Genomic DNA, 13,211 nt, shown 5'->3' with positions numbered 1-13,211 from the left:
CATGGTGTGTGTGTACAAAATTCTTATTTAGAATAGAAATCATGGAACTATATTTGTCATTATTGTGAATCTATAAGACCTAGTAATATGAAAATATGGTATTTTTCTAGTATTTCACATACAGCAGAATCAGCTTAGAGCAGTAATAAAGGACAGCATTCCTTATTATATATTAACTCTGTAAAAGCTCTGCAGTGAGCAAACCGCTCAGCCTAAATGTAATACAGTGTGTACGATCATGCGAGCACAGAGGTGCGAAAGTCAGAATATATACACAGGTAATGGGGAACCGCAAAGGGTCACAGAAAGCTCCCTAAGGAAATAGGGAAGGGACCACTGATTCTGTCTAATTTCTATGAGTAATATTGGTATTCCTAGACAGAATCAGTCGTCCCTTCCCTACTTACCTGCAGAGTGCATATACTAGGGACCCTATATATTATCTATGCTACGGGCTTTCTGTGTACAATTTGAAACATTGAGGTGTCACGTTTAATATAAACCTGTGAATGATTTCATTAAAAAAAAAAACTAAAAAAGATGTCAAAAACCTACAAATTGTTTGCTCTCGGAGAAACTTTTTTGTCTGGATCCTTAGCAGCCAGTAATTTGGGGGTTTGATTTTGTGGTCTCTGTCCCCTTGCAGTGTCCCCCTGTGGGTGACGTCAGCGCTGGAGGTGGCAGCCGGAATGAAATGTGACAAGCTGCGCAGGAAGAAGGCGTATAGACTTGTGCGTCGGCAGCTGGTGAGACCCCTGGGGAAGGGGGGCAGATCATAGGATCCCCTCTTACCCCATTTACAGTGCTAGGATTTATACAACCTTCAAAGAAAAGATACCCTAACTTCAGTGCCCCTTGGTGTCACAGGGGTTAATTGCAGTTCTGGGCCATGGTAACGGAGCCCTGTGCCGCAAAGGGTTGTGTAACTCCTGAAGTTGCAGCATGACCCTGCAACATAATGAACCGTCACTATAAAGGAATGCAAATAGTCTGTAGTCCAAGGATCTGACAATCTAATGGGATGTGATACCCTGTTCCTTATCCGCTTAGAATGGAAAACCAAAATAAAACACATCTTGGCACATATATATATATAGTACACTATTACTGCTTACCCAACAGCATCCCTCCCCTACTACTACTCAATCCTACACTCAGCTTCAGCGGGGCACCCCTATATGTTACCACATATATATATATATATATATATCTTCTTTTGATGAACCCAAGCATAAAAGTTAGTATCAAAACATGAAACGTTGTATAAAATAATACACTTTATTGGATGACACAGACGTGATGGAAAAGAAAACAAAGCGTTTCTCCATAGCAGTAACTAAGGAGCGATAAGTTCCCCCAATGTCCCAGGCAGCCACCCATGTCCCCCTCAAATTTTGGCCTGGAGTATAGGGACGACCCTAACAAAAGCTCCCCGTTCTGCCCAAATAGTGGTGTAACACCATTGTCTTTCAACGGTGTGTGTGTGTCACGGTGTTTGTGTGTCACTGTGTGTGTGTGTCACTGTGTGTGTGTCACTGTGTGTGTGTCACGGTGTTTGTGTGTCACTGTGTGTGGGTGTTTCGGCCATGTCCAGACCTTTCTATCTAATGTCTGACCCGGCTCATGTCCTCGGTTATGTACAAGCCCTGAGGGCGCTCTCCAGTTGTCCTTGGCTGTTATCTCCTAGTTTGGAGCACCCAGACTTGCAGTTGGAGTGCAGGTTCCCTCCTCATTCTCTCTGTCCTCTCCCTCCGTCTCCCCACACACATAGTTTCTCTACAAAAGTTCTGAAAGGTGTGGCTTTTAAGCAAAAGGTGACACTGCGTGCTCATTTGCATGGCATTTCCCAGAATCCCTTGCTGCAGTGGAAGCACTGTATGCTACAGATAATGGGGGGAAGGACAGGGGTGCAGACCTGTCTGACACGTGAATGTGCTCACACGTGGGGTTTGTATTTGCTGTATGGTGGAGAGTTTTTGTCATTTTTTTTTTACCCACCATAATTTATCTAAGGTGTGGTTGAAATGTGTACAGAAACAGTATCAATAGCACCTAGTATTTGCTGGAAATAATAGCGTGTGCATGCCCGTCCATTAGATTGTAAGTTTTTCTGGGCAGACTCCTTGTACGTACAATGCTATACATTCTGCCCTTCCTGCATTTATTAGGGGGGGCGGCTTTGAGTTCATGAGGTCGTGACACCCCTTTTATCTGCATGTCGTTCCCGCTGGTAGTGGGAGGCCGGCTTAGGACTGCACTGTGCTGCTTTCCCAACCTACGTGTACCCCGAAAACCTCAAAGCGCTGATCCGCTCCGTGTTCCCAGAGGGAATCTGCGACTATCCCGACCCTGCTCACGAGAAGGTAAATAAGAAGTGCTAGAACACTGTCCCCTACAACTCACTCCCACCTAATCCTGTCCATTTAAACATGGCCGCCGTCGTGACTTGTCTTAGACGTGTAAGAGATACTACTTTCGAATCGCTGCATCACTGGGATCGCTGCATCATCCTTCTCTTGCACGATAATAAACGCTGCGTTTAAATGCCGGACCTTTTTCACAAGTCCATGGTGTCATTCTTACAACCCACATCTCTGCATGAGGATAAATCCCGCTAGAAAGGGGGTGTTTACCTGCGGGGTGTCTTGGGGACGGGTGTGCGGCCGGTGATTTTGTTTCGTCTTTCTCCAGGTAGTACGAGTGACCATGGAGGACCTGTTTCTGATCAAGACTGAACAGTGTTGACGACCGACACAGTGTAAAAGAAATCCCCGTCATCGTGTGTCCCCTCATGAAACCCTACCCCCATGGGTGGGCAACTCCAGTCCTCAAGGGCCACCAACACGCCAGCTATATGGCACATCCCTGCTTCAGCACAGGTGGTGCAGTCAAAAACTGAGCCATCTGTGCTGAAGCAGGGATATCCTGAACACCTGACCTGTTGGTGGCCCTTGAGGACTGGAGTTGCCCAACCCTGCCCTAATCCCCAACTTTCTGCGTTGGGCTCGTACAAGACTTCTGTTTTTACTGTTACACAATGTAAAATACTGGCGTCAGCCTCCGGGACGTGTAGCACTGCCCCTGGGGTTATTTTGCTTCCCAGCTGTGGATAAGGGGTTTTGTTTTGACCTCCCCTTTAGTGCCTTTACCTGTTCCGGGTTCCACTTTCCCTCATTTACTGCTACACAATGTTACATTTCCCAACTTGCAGGCCTCATTGTGGGGCACATGTTACACTGTATCCACTCCTACCCCCCTATTAAACTACAGAGATTTATTCTGTTGGGATATATTGTGTGGGCTGCGTGTTCTCCTGTTTACCAGGGCGTGGAGCATGTATGCAGACAGATCACAGCATGCGTGGGCTGCGTGTTCTCCTGTTTACCAGGGCGTGGAACATGTATGCAGACAGATCACAGCATGCGTGGGCTGCGTGTTCTCCTGTTTACCAGGGCGTGGAACATGTATGCAGACAGATCACAGCATGTGTGGGCTGCGTGTTCTCCTGTTTACCAGGGCGTGGATCATGTATGCAGACAGATCACAGCATGCGTGGGCTGCGTGTTCTCCTGTTTACCAGGGTGTGGAGCATGTATGCAGACAGATCACAGCATGCGTGGGCTGCGTGTTCTCCTGTTTACCAGGGGGTGGAATATGTATGCAGACAGATCACAGCATGCGTGGGCTGCGTGTTCTCCTGTTTACCAGGGCGTGGAACATGTATGCAGACAGATCACAGCATGCGTGGGCTGCGTGTTCTCCTGTTTACCAGGGCGTGGATCATGTATGCAGACAGATCACAGCATGCGTGGGCTGCGTGTTCTCCTGTTTACCAGGGTGTGGAACATGTATGCAGACAGATCACAGCATGCGTGGCTGCGTGTTCTGTTTATCACTGCGTGGAACATGTATACAGACAGATTACCATGTGTTCATTTTCAGTGACTTTGATACGAGTAAGGCGAGGCTAATGATCAACTATACCTACCTGCGCACAGACCCGGGTAAATAATAATAATGAGATGGCGGGTGCACACGTGGACTGGGGTACAAACAGAAATAGAAAATACTAAGGTACTCTCTGGAGAGAAATCCACGTTGTTGCACACCACCAAATGGGAACATGAAATAACTTTATTAATCGAGGGGTTACATAAAACATATCACTGTACAAAATAGAGCCAGTGATTACAAATGATATATACAGCGTTTCGGCGTCACTACCACCTACGCTGATTACTAGTGCTGGCTGAAATAATACCAGGGCAAGTGGCAGAGGAATGAATGGACGGGAGTGTGACAATAACGTCTCAAACAATATAAGCAAATGCGGCCCGGTGATTGTGTCATCAGCAATGTAGGTACGTAACCGGGTCACATAGCACCCAATGGGGTGATCAAATAAGGTCACCCAGCGGGTGAACCTCAGAGGGAAATATAGGACGGCTGGCGATTAGCCAGTGTGAATTACATACTAAATATAAGCAGCAGGACACAGAACTAGCGGTAGGATTAGTGTAGTGCAGGGGGGCGCTGGATTTGTCTGGGGGGGTGGAGGTGCAGGCACTTGCAGAGATCTGCGCTCTTCCCCGAGGCGTTTAAATTAAATGCTGAGGGATCGCGTGAGGCCTCTGCAACTCTAAAACTTACCTGGACTCTTCCGGCATGAAATGACGCCGCGCGAGGTAAGGAGGGGGGGCCCCGAACAGAGGAGGGAGGGGGGCGGCACAGCAAAAAAAAAAAAAAAAAAAGTTTGTGTGCCCCTGGTGTAGTGAATAACCAACCCAGATATCAGAGACATATATCCCAGCAATTGATCACCAATGTGTAAATAGCACAATGATAATAAATATGCCATCAGGGGTTAACAGTAGCAAAGCATAGCAAATTCAATGCCCTGCGATGAGGGGAGAGACAGTAATATATCTAGTGGAACTAAACTGGGTAAACTGCAGGCTAAGAATTAACAATATAACCCTCCAAGGATCAAGGTAGCTCGTAAACGCCAGAGTAATACAGTTATTTCATGTTCCCATTTGGTGGTGTGCAACAAACTGGATTTCTCTCTCTAGAGAGTACCTTAGTATTTTCTATTTTTGGTTTTGGTTGGAACATGTATGCAGACGGATTACTGCATGCGTGGGCTGTGTGTTCTGCCATTTATCAGGGCGTGGAACATGTATACAGACGGATTACTGCATGCGTGGGCTGCGTGTTCTCCCATTTATCAGGGCGTGGAACATGTATACAGACGGATTACTGCATGCGTGGGCTGCGTGTTCTCCCATTTATCAGGGCGTGGAACATGTATGCAGACGGATTACTGCATGCGTGGGCTGCGTGTTCTCCCATTTATCAGGGCGTGGAACATGTATGCAGACGGATTACTGCATGCGTGGGCTGCGTGTTCTCCCATTTATCAGGGCGTGGAACATGTATACAGACGGATTACTGCATGCGTGGGCTGCGTGTTCTCCCATTTATCAGGGCGTGGAACATGTATACAGACGGATTACTGCATGCGTGGGCTGCGTGTTCTCCCATTTATCAGGGCGTGGAACATGTATACAGACAGATTACTGCATGCGTGGGCTGCGTGTTCTCCCATTTATCAGGGCGTGGAACATGTATGCAGACGGATTACTGCATGCGTGGGCTGCGTGTTCTCCCATTTATCAGGGCGTGGAACATGTATGCAGACAGATTACCATGTGTTCATTTTCAGTGGCTTTGATACGGGTAAAACCCAATACACTGTGAACGCGCACACAAAGACAAAACACAAACCCCACTTGTTGTAGAATAACTTCACGCCCCATACCTCTGTCAGTTTTTATTTAATATGAATAATTAGAAATGAATATATTTTACAGCACACCAGCCGGGCATGGGAGAGCTAATCTGCTTGGGTTTTTATTCCTTTAGCTGCTGGAAGGCTGCAGCCCCAAACATTGTCTGTTACAAACCCCTCTTTCCATCCGTAGAGAGAATGAGATAAGGGCGCTGGTTCTCCAAGCAGTGATGAGCGCCATATCCCATTCATCCCCTCTATGGTGATATGGTTTCCAACCTAAATACATACAGTATTTCCACTGACTCTTCCAATGATGCAGGTATGTAATCAAGGCTCCCAGGAAGCAGTGAATTCAACCAGTACACAGCTTACATTGATTCCCCCACAAGATTTCCTATCCCTGTTTGGGAGAACCAAGGGAATTGTAAAAAATATATTAATTTATATTAACTTTTGTACAATTGACCTTAAAATTTCCTGTGTCTTTGGGCGCCACCCGCTGGAAACCCGGCTTGATGAGCTCCGATACAGGGCAGGACCCGCTTAATTAGACCGAATACACCGTAACCTTGTCTAGTACCTGCCAACTTCTATTAAAACCCCAAATTCCAGTTTCTTAACTCTTTCAAAACCTGCCAGTGGTGTCAGCGCGTTCTATATATGAATGCGGTGCCTGCCGCCGTCCCACACCGGCACTGACGGAGTTCATTATCAGAACTAATAAATATATGATGCCTCGTCTTGTCAATGAATGCAGGAGAGCACAGTGTTGCGACAGCAGCTGCTACGCCTGTGCCGTAACTAATTGCTGTTTCTTTTACAGTTCATTGCTAAAAGAGCCTTGTTTTCTCTACAAAACAACAAAAAAAAGCTGATTTTTTAAATCTCAATATTCCCTTGGTAAAAAGTACTTGGAGTTCTGATAAAGGCAGCAGTGTGAGGCGGTTTTCTTTTAGGCTGTATACTGAATTTTTGGGCCCAAATCCATTGCTTTGAATAAAATGGCTTTTTCCGGACGCACAAAAAGACTGCGTTCCCTCAGCCGCCGACCGAGCAAAATGTCTTCACTACGATCGGGAGAACTGCACTCGTGCCCAGCGGCAGAGAGAGAGTTGGGTTTCTCACGGCAGATTGCATTAAATCGCAAAAGCAGTGATTTCCACAAAACGCAATATACAGGTGTAAAAGGAACACACTTGTATTAAACCTTAGTCACGCGTAATCCCTGCGTTCCCGGAGGAGACGGGTTCAGCGACATCAGGGAAACTATATCAAAGTTCAAGATGGGCCCTTTTTTCGGCTTCAAGGTCTCGGTTCAAGTCACTGGCTTTCCAAATCTGGACCCAAAAGGCTTATTAGAAACTTCTCAATCTTTACGGCTCCTAATGGCACAAAAACATCGCGTTCGTACTGCGGTTTCCCAACCAGAACGCAGAGAAATCCTCCCTACAACCCCGCAAACATCTCTCGCTGGAAGGCGCGATCACCCCTCCCAGTGAATGTCCTATTTTATAGCACATGGGGGCACTACGTCTCGTTCCTTTCAGCCCGCACCCCGATATCTCCTTACATCAGGTTAGTGGGGTCGAGCTCATGGGTGAGAAGAGGGCATCCCAAGCGTGAGTGTTTAGTAAATGTAAATCCTACATGTTTAGGAAAAGACGTCTTTTATGCACTGATTACGCTGGAGCGCTGCTTTTACAGCTCAGATTGTCAGGTGCCCCTTTAAAGAGGCAGTACAAGCGAGGTTTGTTTCCCCCCTTACTTTTTTGAATACAGTATTGAAGCGGTTTGTCTCTGGTGCTGAACCCCCTTACTGAGCGCTGGTAGACACTGCAGGGTTCACATAAGCGCTTTTCAAAGCTCCCGGGCCAGCCAATAGGAAGCCGTGACGTCACCCGGTGACCGGGGGGCTTTAAACTGGACAAACCGGCACCCACTTCAGAGGTCAGTATCTCGGGAAGCAGGGGGTCCCGAGCTGAAGCTCCAGAAACCCCCTGCTTCAATCTTGTATTAAAAAACAGGAGGGGGAGAAAAAACCCGTCTTGGATTGTTCCTTCAAACCTATGTTTGACAGTGACGAGTTTTCCCAGCGGTGGCCAACTCCAGTGCTCCAGGGCCAGCAACAGGTCAGGTTTTCAGGATATCCCTGCTTCAGCACAGGTGGCTGTGCTGAAGCAGGGATTTCTCTCATACCGAGCATGCTGGTGGCCCTAGAGGACCGGCGTCGGTCATCCCCTGATCTAGCAGCAGAGCCACTAACACCTCCCGCGGCAGCACCGTATCGCCACCGAAGCGCCAATCCCATTGCACCACAGCGAGATTCCCGTAACAATATGCCCCATTTTATTATCTACCGAGTTTCTCGGCGTCTAAAAATGATTGGAAAACGTGGTCCCTTTTTGCGTTGCTAGACTCCATGAAAGAAATAACCAAAAAAAAAAGAAAAGAGAAAGAACAGAAAGGCCCCACAGTTACACGTTAAATGTAATATTTCTGTCTGGTAAAGATTTGTTAAAAGGACGCCGCTCTATAAAGGGAGCGGGTTAAAGTTTTAGCCTGTTTTGGAAAAAAATAATAATATATATATATATAGGATTTGTCAAATAATGGGAATTTTCTGTGGCAAACTTTAACCGCTCCCTGTCTCTCTGTACAGTATGATACATGGAGCCCGTCTTTCTGCGAACACAGTGACGCGAGTTGGTTTTCACACCCGTCTCCGCGTTTGTTACTTGCGGTCGTCAATGGTTTTAATGAACTCCACAGCGGCCGTGAATTGCATCCACCAGTACGACTCCTCCCCGCTCAGGCGGTTTGTGTAGAAGTTGTTGATGTATTGTACGGTGGACAGGAGGCAGGGCGGGTTGGCCTGGAAGTGTGCAAGGAAATAGGATGAGGTGTGTGCTCAGTTTCGTTACACGCAGACATGAACCTGGTTTAGAAGACATGCAAGCTACAACACTATAACCAGCATGTGTACTTGTGTGTGTGTGTGTGTGTACGTGTGCACATTGTTTGTGTGCTCGCACATTGTGTACCCCGTATTGTGTGTGCGTATGTACCTGTGTGCGCGCATTGTGTGTGCGCGTATATATGTGTGCGCATTGTACAGTGTGGGCACTGTGGATGTGGAATTTGCGAACCTGCGGATAGTGCGATGGCAAACACAGTATGCAGGGATATGCATAAACGGATAACACAGGCAGCGTTGCCGACTGAGCTACTGATCGAGCCACGTGTGCTGAAGCAGGGATATCCAGAAAACCTGACCTGTTGATGGCCCTCGAGAACTGGTTCTGACCACCCCTGCTCTCACCACTGACAGTAGCCGGGTTATTGGCTGCAGCTGACAGCCATTATATTTACAAGGGATACACATTGCTTTCACTCCCACGCTAAGTATTTCTCTAGCACATTCACGGCCATATAACGTGTATATGAAACGTATAATGAGCGAGAGTATCTCGACACACTGCTGTATTAATGTAACATGGTCCCGCAAGCTGCAAAAAGGTGTTATCTGAAGCCCGTCTCACCTTAATAAGCACAAACACCAGGACGGGGACAAAATCGTCGGCGCCCGGCACGGAGTACTCGTTCGCCAGGCTCAGGAGGTTCATGATGGTGGAACACATGCGCAGAATGCACTGCACCTTGTCCCGCGGGGTCTTGTATGCGCTGATCCTGCGGATTTCCGCCTGAGCAGACGGCCACGGGGCCTCCCTCAGATACACCTGTGAGGAGAGAGTGGGGGGCGCTCGTCACTACACCGAGGAACTGCCGGGGTCCCCCCAAAGTAGAAGGAACAGATGGCAAGCTTGGTCAGCCAGCATATCCATAGACCACATGCACTAGTGATCCTATTACTCTGATCCATTGTACCGAGGTTAAAGGCAGCCTACGGTAACGCTCCAATTAACCCCTTAACGTGCCGGAAATAAAAGCACCTTACATTATATACTGTGTGTGGTGCCCACAGTTCTGCTGCAGGCCTGCATCTAAAAACCTTTTAAAAAGTGAATGTTAGCCCATGTAATAATAATAGCATGTTCTTGTATAGAGCTGCTAGTTTTACGTAGCGCTTTACAGAGACATTTTGCAAACTCTTGCTTCGTCAGGGGCGCAAAATGCGTTGGGTGTCCAAGCTGAGCCACCGTAGTCTACTCTGACGTCACAGATCGCTTCATACCCGGAAGTACAGACGGAACGTGGGGCTTGGTGCAGACAGTGGAGGAATCCAAAAAAAGTGCAGGCCAGAGCGGACAAACAGCAGCGCATACAGGGAGGGAGAGAGCCTAGGACTGTGGGGAGCGGACGGCCCGTCAGGAGGGATCTCTACCAGCCCAGCTGCAGCAAGCTGTGGATGCCCCTTAAAGATTGGAGGACTCCACACCGTGCAGGAAAGCATTGTATTCAGCGGCTTCTAAACCAACAATCGTTTGTTGGTTTAAAAACGTTATGCCACATTTTTCTCTGTACGTCTTTACCAAGATGCAGTTCTGTACCATCTGAAAACTGCAAGAGGAGAACGTACAGTATACCTGTAATCTAGAAGATCATTCTGACCCAAGCCAAGTGCATATTTATATACCTAGAATATCATCAGTATTCATTGTTCCTGCGTTTCACCATTTCTCTTTTTTCATTGTATATATATATATATATATTTTTTTTTGCTTTCCTCTTCTCATATTGTGAATTGTCCATGCGCCCAGGAACGTCCAACACTTCCTTAACTTGGTTCTCTCTACTTCGTATCAATCTCCAACTTTAGAAACTCTCTCTTCCCTCTCTGATCATCTTCTAACCTTCAGCCTAACTCTACTTCCTGCCCCCTCCCCAACACCTACATACACACGCACATGATCTGCACCCCACCAACTTTCTACATCATTAGAACACTCTACCCTCACCACTCCGAGACAAGACAGCTCCAGCCACCCCAACACTTTAAGTCACAACTATGGCACACAAATTTACCCCGCTACCTTCAAACGTCATTGGAGGAAATCACACAAATACAAATTCATACCTTCCTCCTAAAACACGTACCTTCCCCTGGCCAAGCAAACCTAATTCTCTGATATCTACACGATCCTCTAACCCTCAATGTCTAGTCGTCACTTTTCACTCCCTTCTCTGCCCAACTACAGCAGCTCAAATCCAACTCCCTGCTCCTTATCTTCTGAGACGGCATGCACCAAAGTGACCAATGACCCACACCAAAGTCCAAGGGCCATTTCTCCATGTCTGCTGCCTTTGACGCCGTTGATCACCTGCTTCTGCTACACACAACTCTATTGGCCTCCTTAACGCAGCCCTCTCCAGGCGTACATCCTCTCTATCTCCCCGCTCCTTCAGTGGTGTCTCCTCTCACTATGTGTCTTCTCTTTATGAACGAATACTCATTTGGATTTCAGCATCATCTCTATACTGACACCCGAATCTACAGTACCTCTCCCGACATCATCTCTCTAACCTTGTCACCAATGGTCTCTCCACTCTCTCGTCGGCTGTCCCACTCTTCCCTGAAGCCCAACATGTCCACAACTCCTCATTTCCTCCATACACACACATTGTGTCAACACCCCGCTTCCAGGGGGTCATCTCTGCCCTCTCCATTGCTCACCATTCAGTCCCTCACCAAGTCCTGCACCCCATCACTGGAATTCTCTACCATGCAATCTCTCCCCCAGCTCCCTATAAGGAAGCCCCACACCAATATCCACAGCCTCCTCACTCCATCCTGAGGCACACTCCGTCTTACAAGGACCAGCCACTGGTACCTGGTGGGTCTCACCCCCTCGGGATTGGACGCTCTCAGGAGCAGGGCCCTTAGAACATATCATTCTCTTTCTGACCCGACTGTTCCTTCCACTGTACCCGGCTTCGGAATATGTTGGTGCTATATAAATAAAACGATAATACACGAGACCACCTCCCCATCACACCCTCCAACAGTCATTACACATGGAGCAGGGACTGCCGTGGTGTACCGGTTATGTGCCAACTATATTTAAATAGAGACATTAAGCGCTATTCTATCTCTCGCTGGCTGCCCAGTACACAGGCGCCCTATAACCACGATGGTAGTAATGAAGTGGCCAGGTTAGGTGAGCAGGGGCCTGTAAATGAATCCTTGTTAACCTGTACCATGTTCTGTGCCGCATGCAATCATTGGAAGAGAAGAGGCACGTGGCGCCGTTACCTCGGGTATCTGCAGAGCTCTGTGATTGGCGGTCACCACTTTGGACAATCTTTGGATGTGTTCGTGTAGGACTCTGCGGGAGACACGTGCCACGTTACGCAGTTAGAACAGTTTGGCGAGACCACGTGTTCAATCCCTTCCACTCACACACAAACTATTATTTCCGCCGCTGTCTTTATTCCTTTTCTACGAGGGTCACACATTGTCTGATCAAATCCTAAAGCGGTTTTACACCCAGAGAAGCATCCAATAAATGTCACTATATAAACTCACTTCTGTCATTTCTCACTCTCTCCCTCCCCCCCCCCGCAACCTCTCTCTCCCTCCCCCCGCAATCTCTCTCCCTCCCCCCCCCCGCAATCTCTCTCCCTCCACCCCCCGCAAGCTCTCTCCCTCCCCCGCAACATCTCTCTCCCTCCCCCCCCGCAACATCTCTCTCCCACCCCCCCGCAACATCTCTCTACCTCCACCCCCCGCAACATCTCTCTCCCACCCCCCCGCAACATCTCTCTCCCTCCCCCCCGCAACATCTCTCTACCTGCACCCCCCGCAACATCTCTCTCCCACCCCCCCGCAACCTCTCTACCTCCACCCCCCGCAACATCTCTCTCCCTCCCCCCCCGCAACATCTCTCTCCCTCCCCCCCGCAACATCTCTCTACCTCCACCCCCCGCAACATCTCTCTCCCACCCCCCCGCAACATCTCTCTCCCTCCCCCCCGCAACATCTCTCTACCTCCACCCCCCGCAACATCTCTCTCCCACCCCCCCGCAACCTCTCTACCTCCACCCCCCGCAACATCTCTCTCCCTCCCCCCCGCAACATCTCTCTACCTCCACCCCCCGCAACATCTCTCTCCCACCCCCCCGCAACCTCTCTACCTCCACCCCCCGCAACATCTCTCTCCCTCCCCCTCGCAACATCTCTCTCCCTCCCCCCGCAATCTCTCTCCCTCCCCCCGCAACATCTCTCTCCCTCCCCCCGCAACATCTCTCTCCCTCCCCCCGCAACATCTCTCTCCCTCCCCCGCAACATCTCTCTCCCTCCACCCCCCGCAACCTCTCTTTACCTCCACCCCCGCAACATCTCTCTCCCTCCCCCCGCAACATCTCTCTACCTCCACCCCCCGCAACCTCTCTTTACCTCCACCCCCGCAACATCTCTCTACCTCCACCCCCGCAACCTCTCTCTACCTCCACCCCCCGC

At 48.8% G+C, this 13,211-nt stretch overlaps 1 protein-coding gene across 1 annotated transcript in view; it reads right to left on the bottom strand.

The window, feature by feature from the left end:
- Positions 1 to 5,818: 5,818 nt before the first annotated feature.
- The window catches only part of GAPVD1 (GTPase activating protein and VPS9 domains 1), a 77,290-nt gene continuing 69,897 nt past the window's right edge, over positions 5,819 to 13,211 (bottom strand). Inside the window, exons 20-22 of the mRNA XM_075579488.1 lie at positions 12,006 to 12,078; positions 9,334 to 9,531; positions 5,819 to 8,666 (exon numbers count right to left, since the gene is read on the bottom strand). Of these exons, the coding sequence (XP_075435603.1) occupies positions 8,526 to 8,666; positions 9,334 to 9,531; positions 12,006 to 12,078 (412 nt within the window). The 3' untranslated portion in view covers positions 5,819 to 8,525. The remainder of the gene's footprint in view (positions 8,667 to 9,333; positions 9,532 to 12,005; positions 12,079 to 13,211) is intronic.

This window comes from Ascaphus truei, chromosome 21 (assembly GCF_040206685.1).
Source record: "Ascaphus truei isolate aAscTru1 chromosome 21, aAscTru1.hap1, whole genome shotgun sequence".
Taxonomy (NCBI): Eukaryota; Metazoa; Chordata; class Amphibia; order Anura; family Ascaphidae; genus Ascaphus; species Ascaphus truei.
The sequence above is the reverse complement of the archived record's forward strand: the minus strand, read 5'-3'. Positions and strand labels throughout refer to the sequence as shown.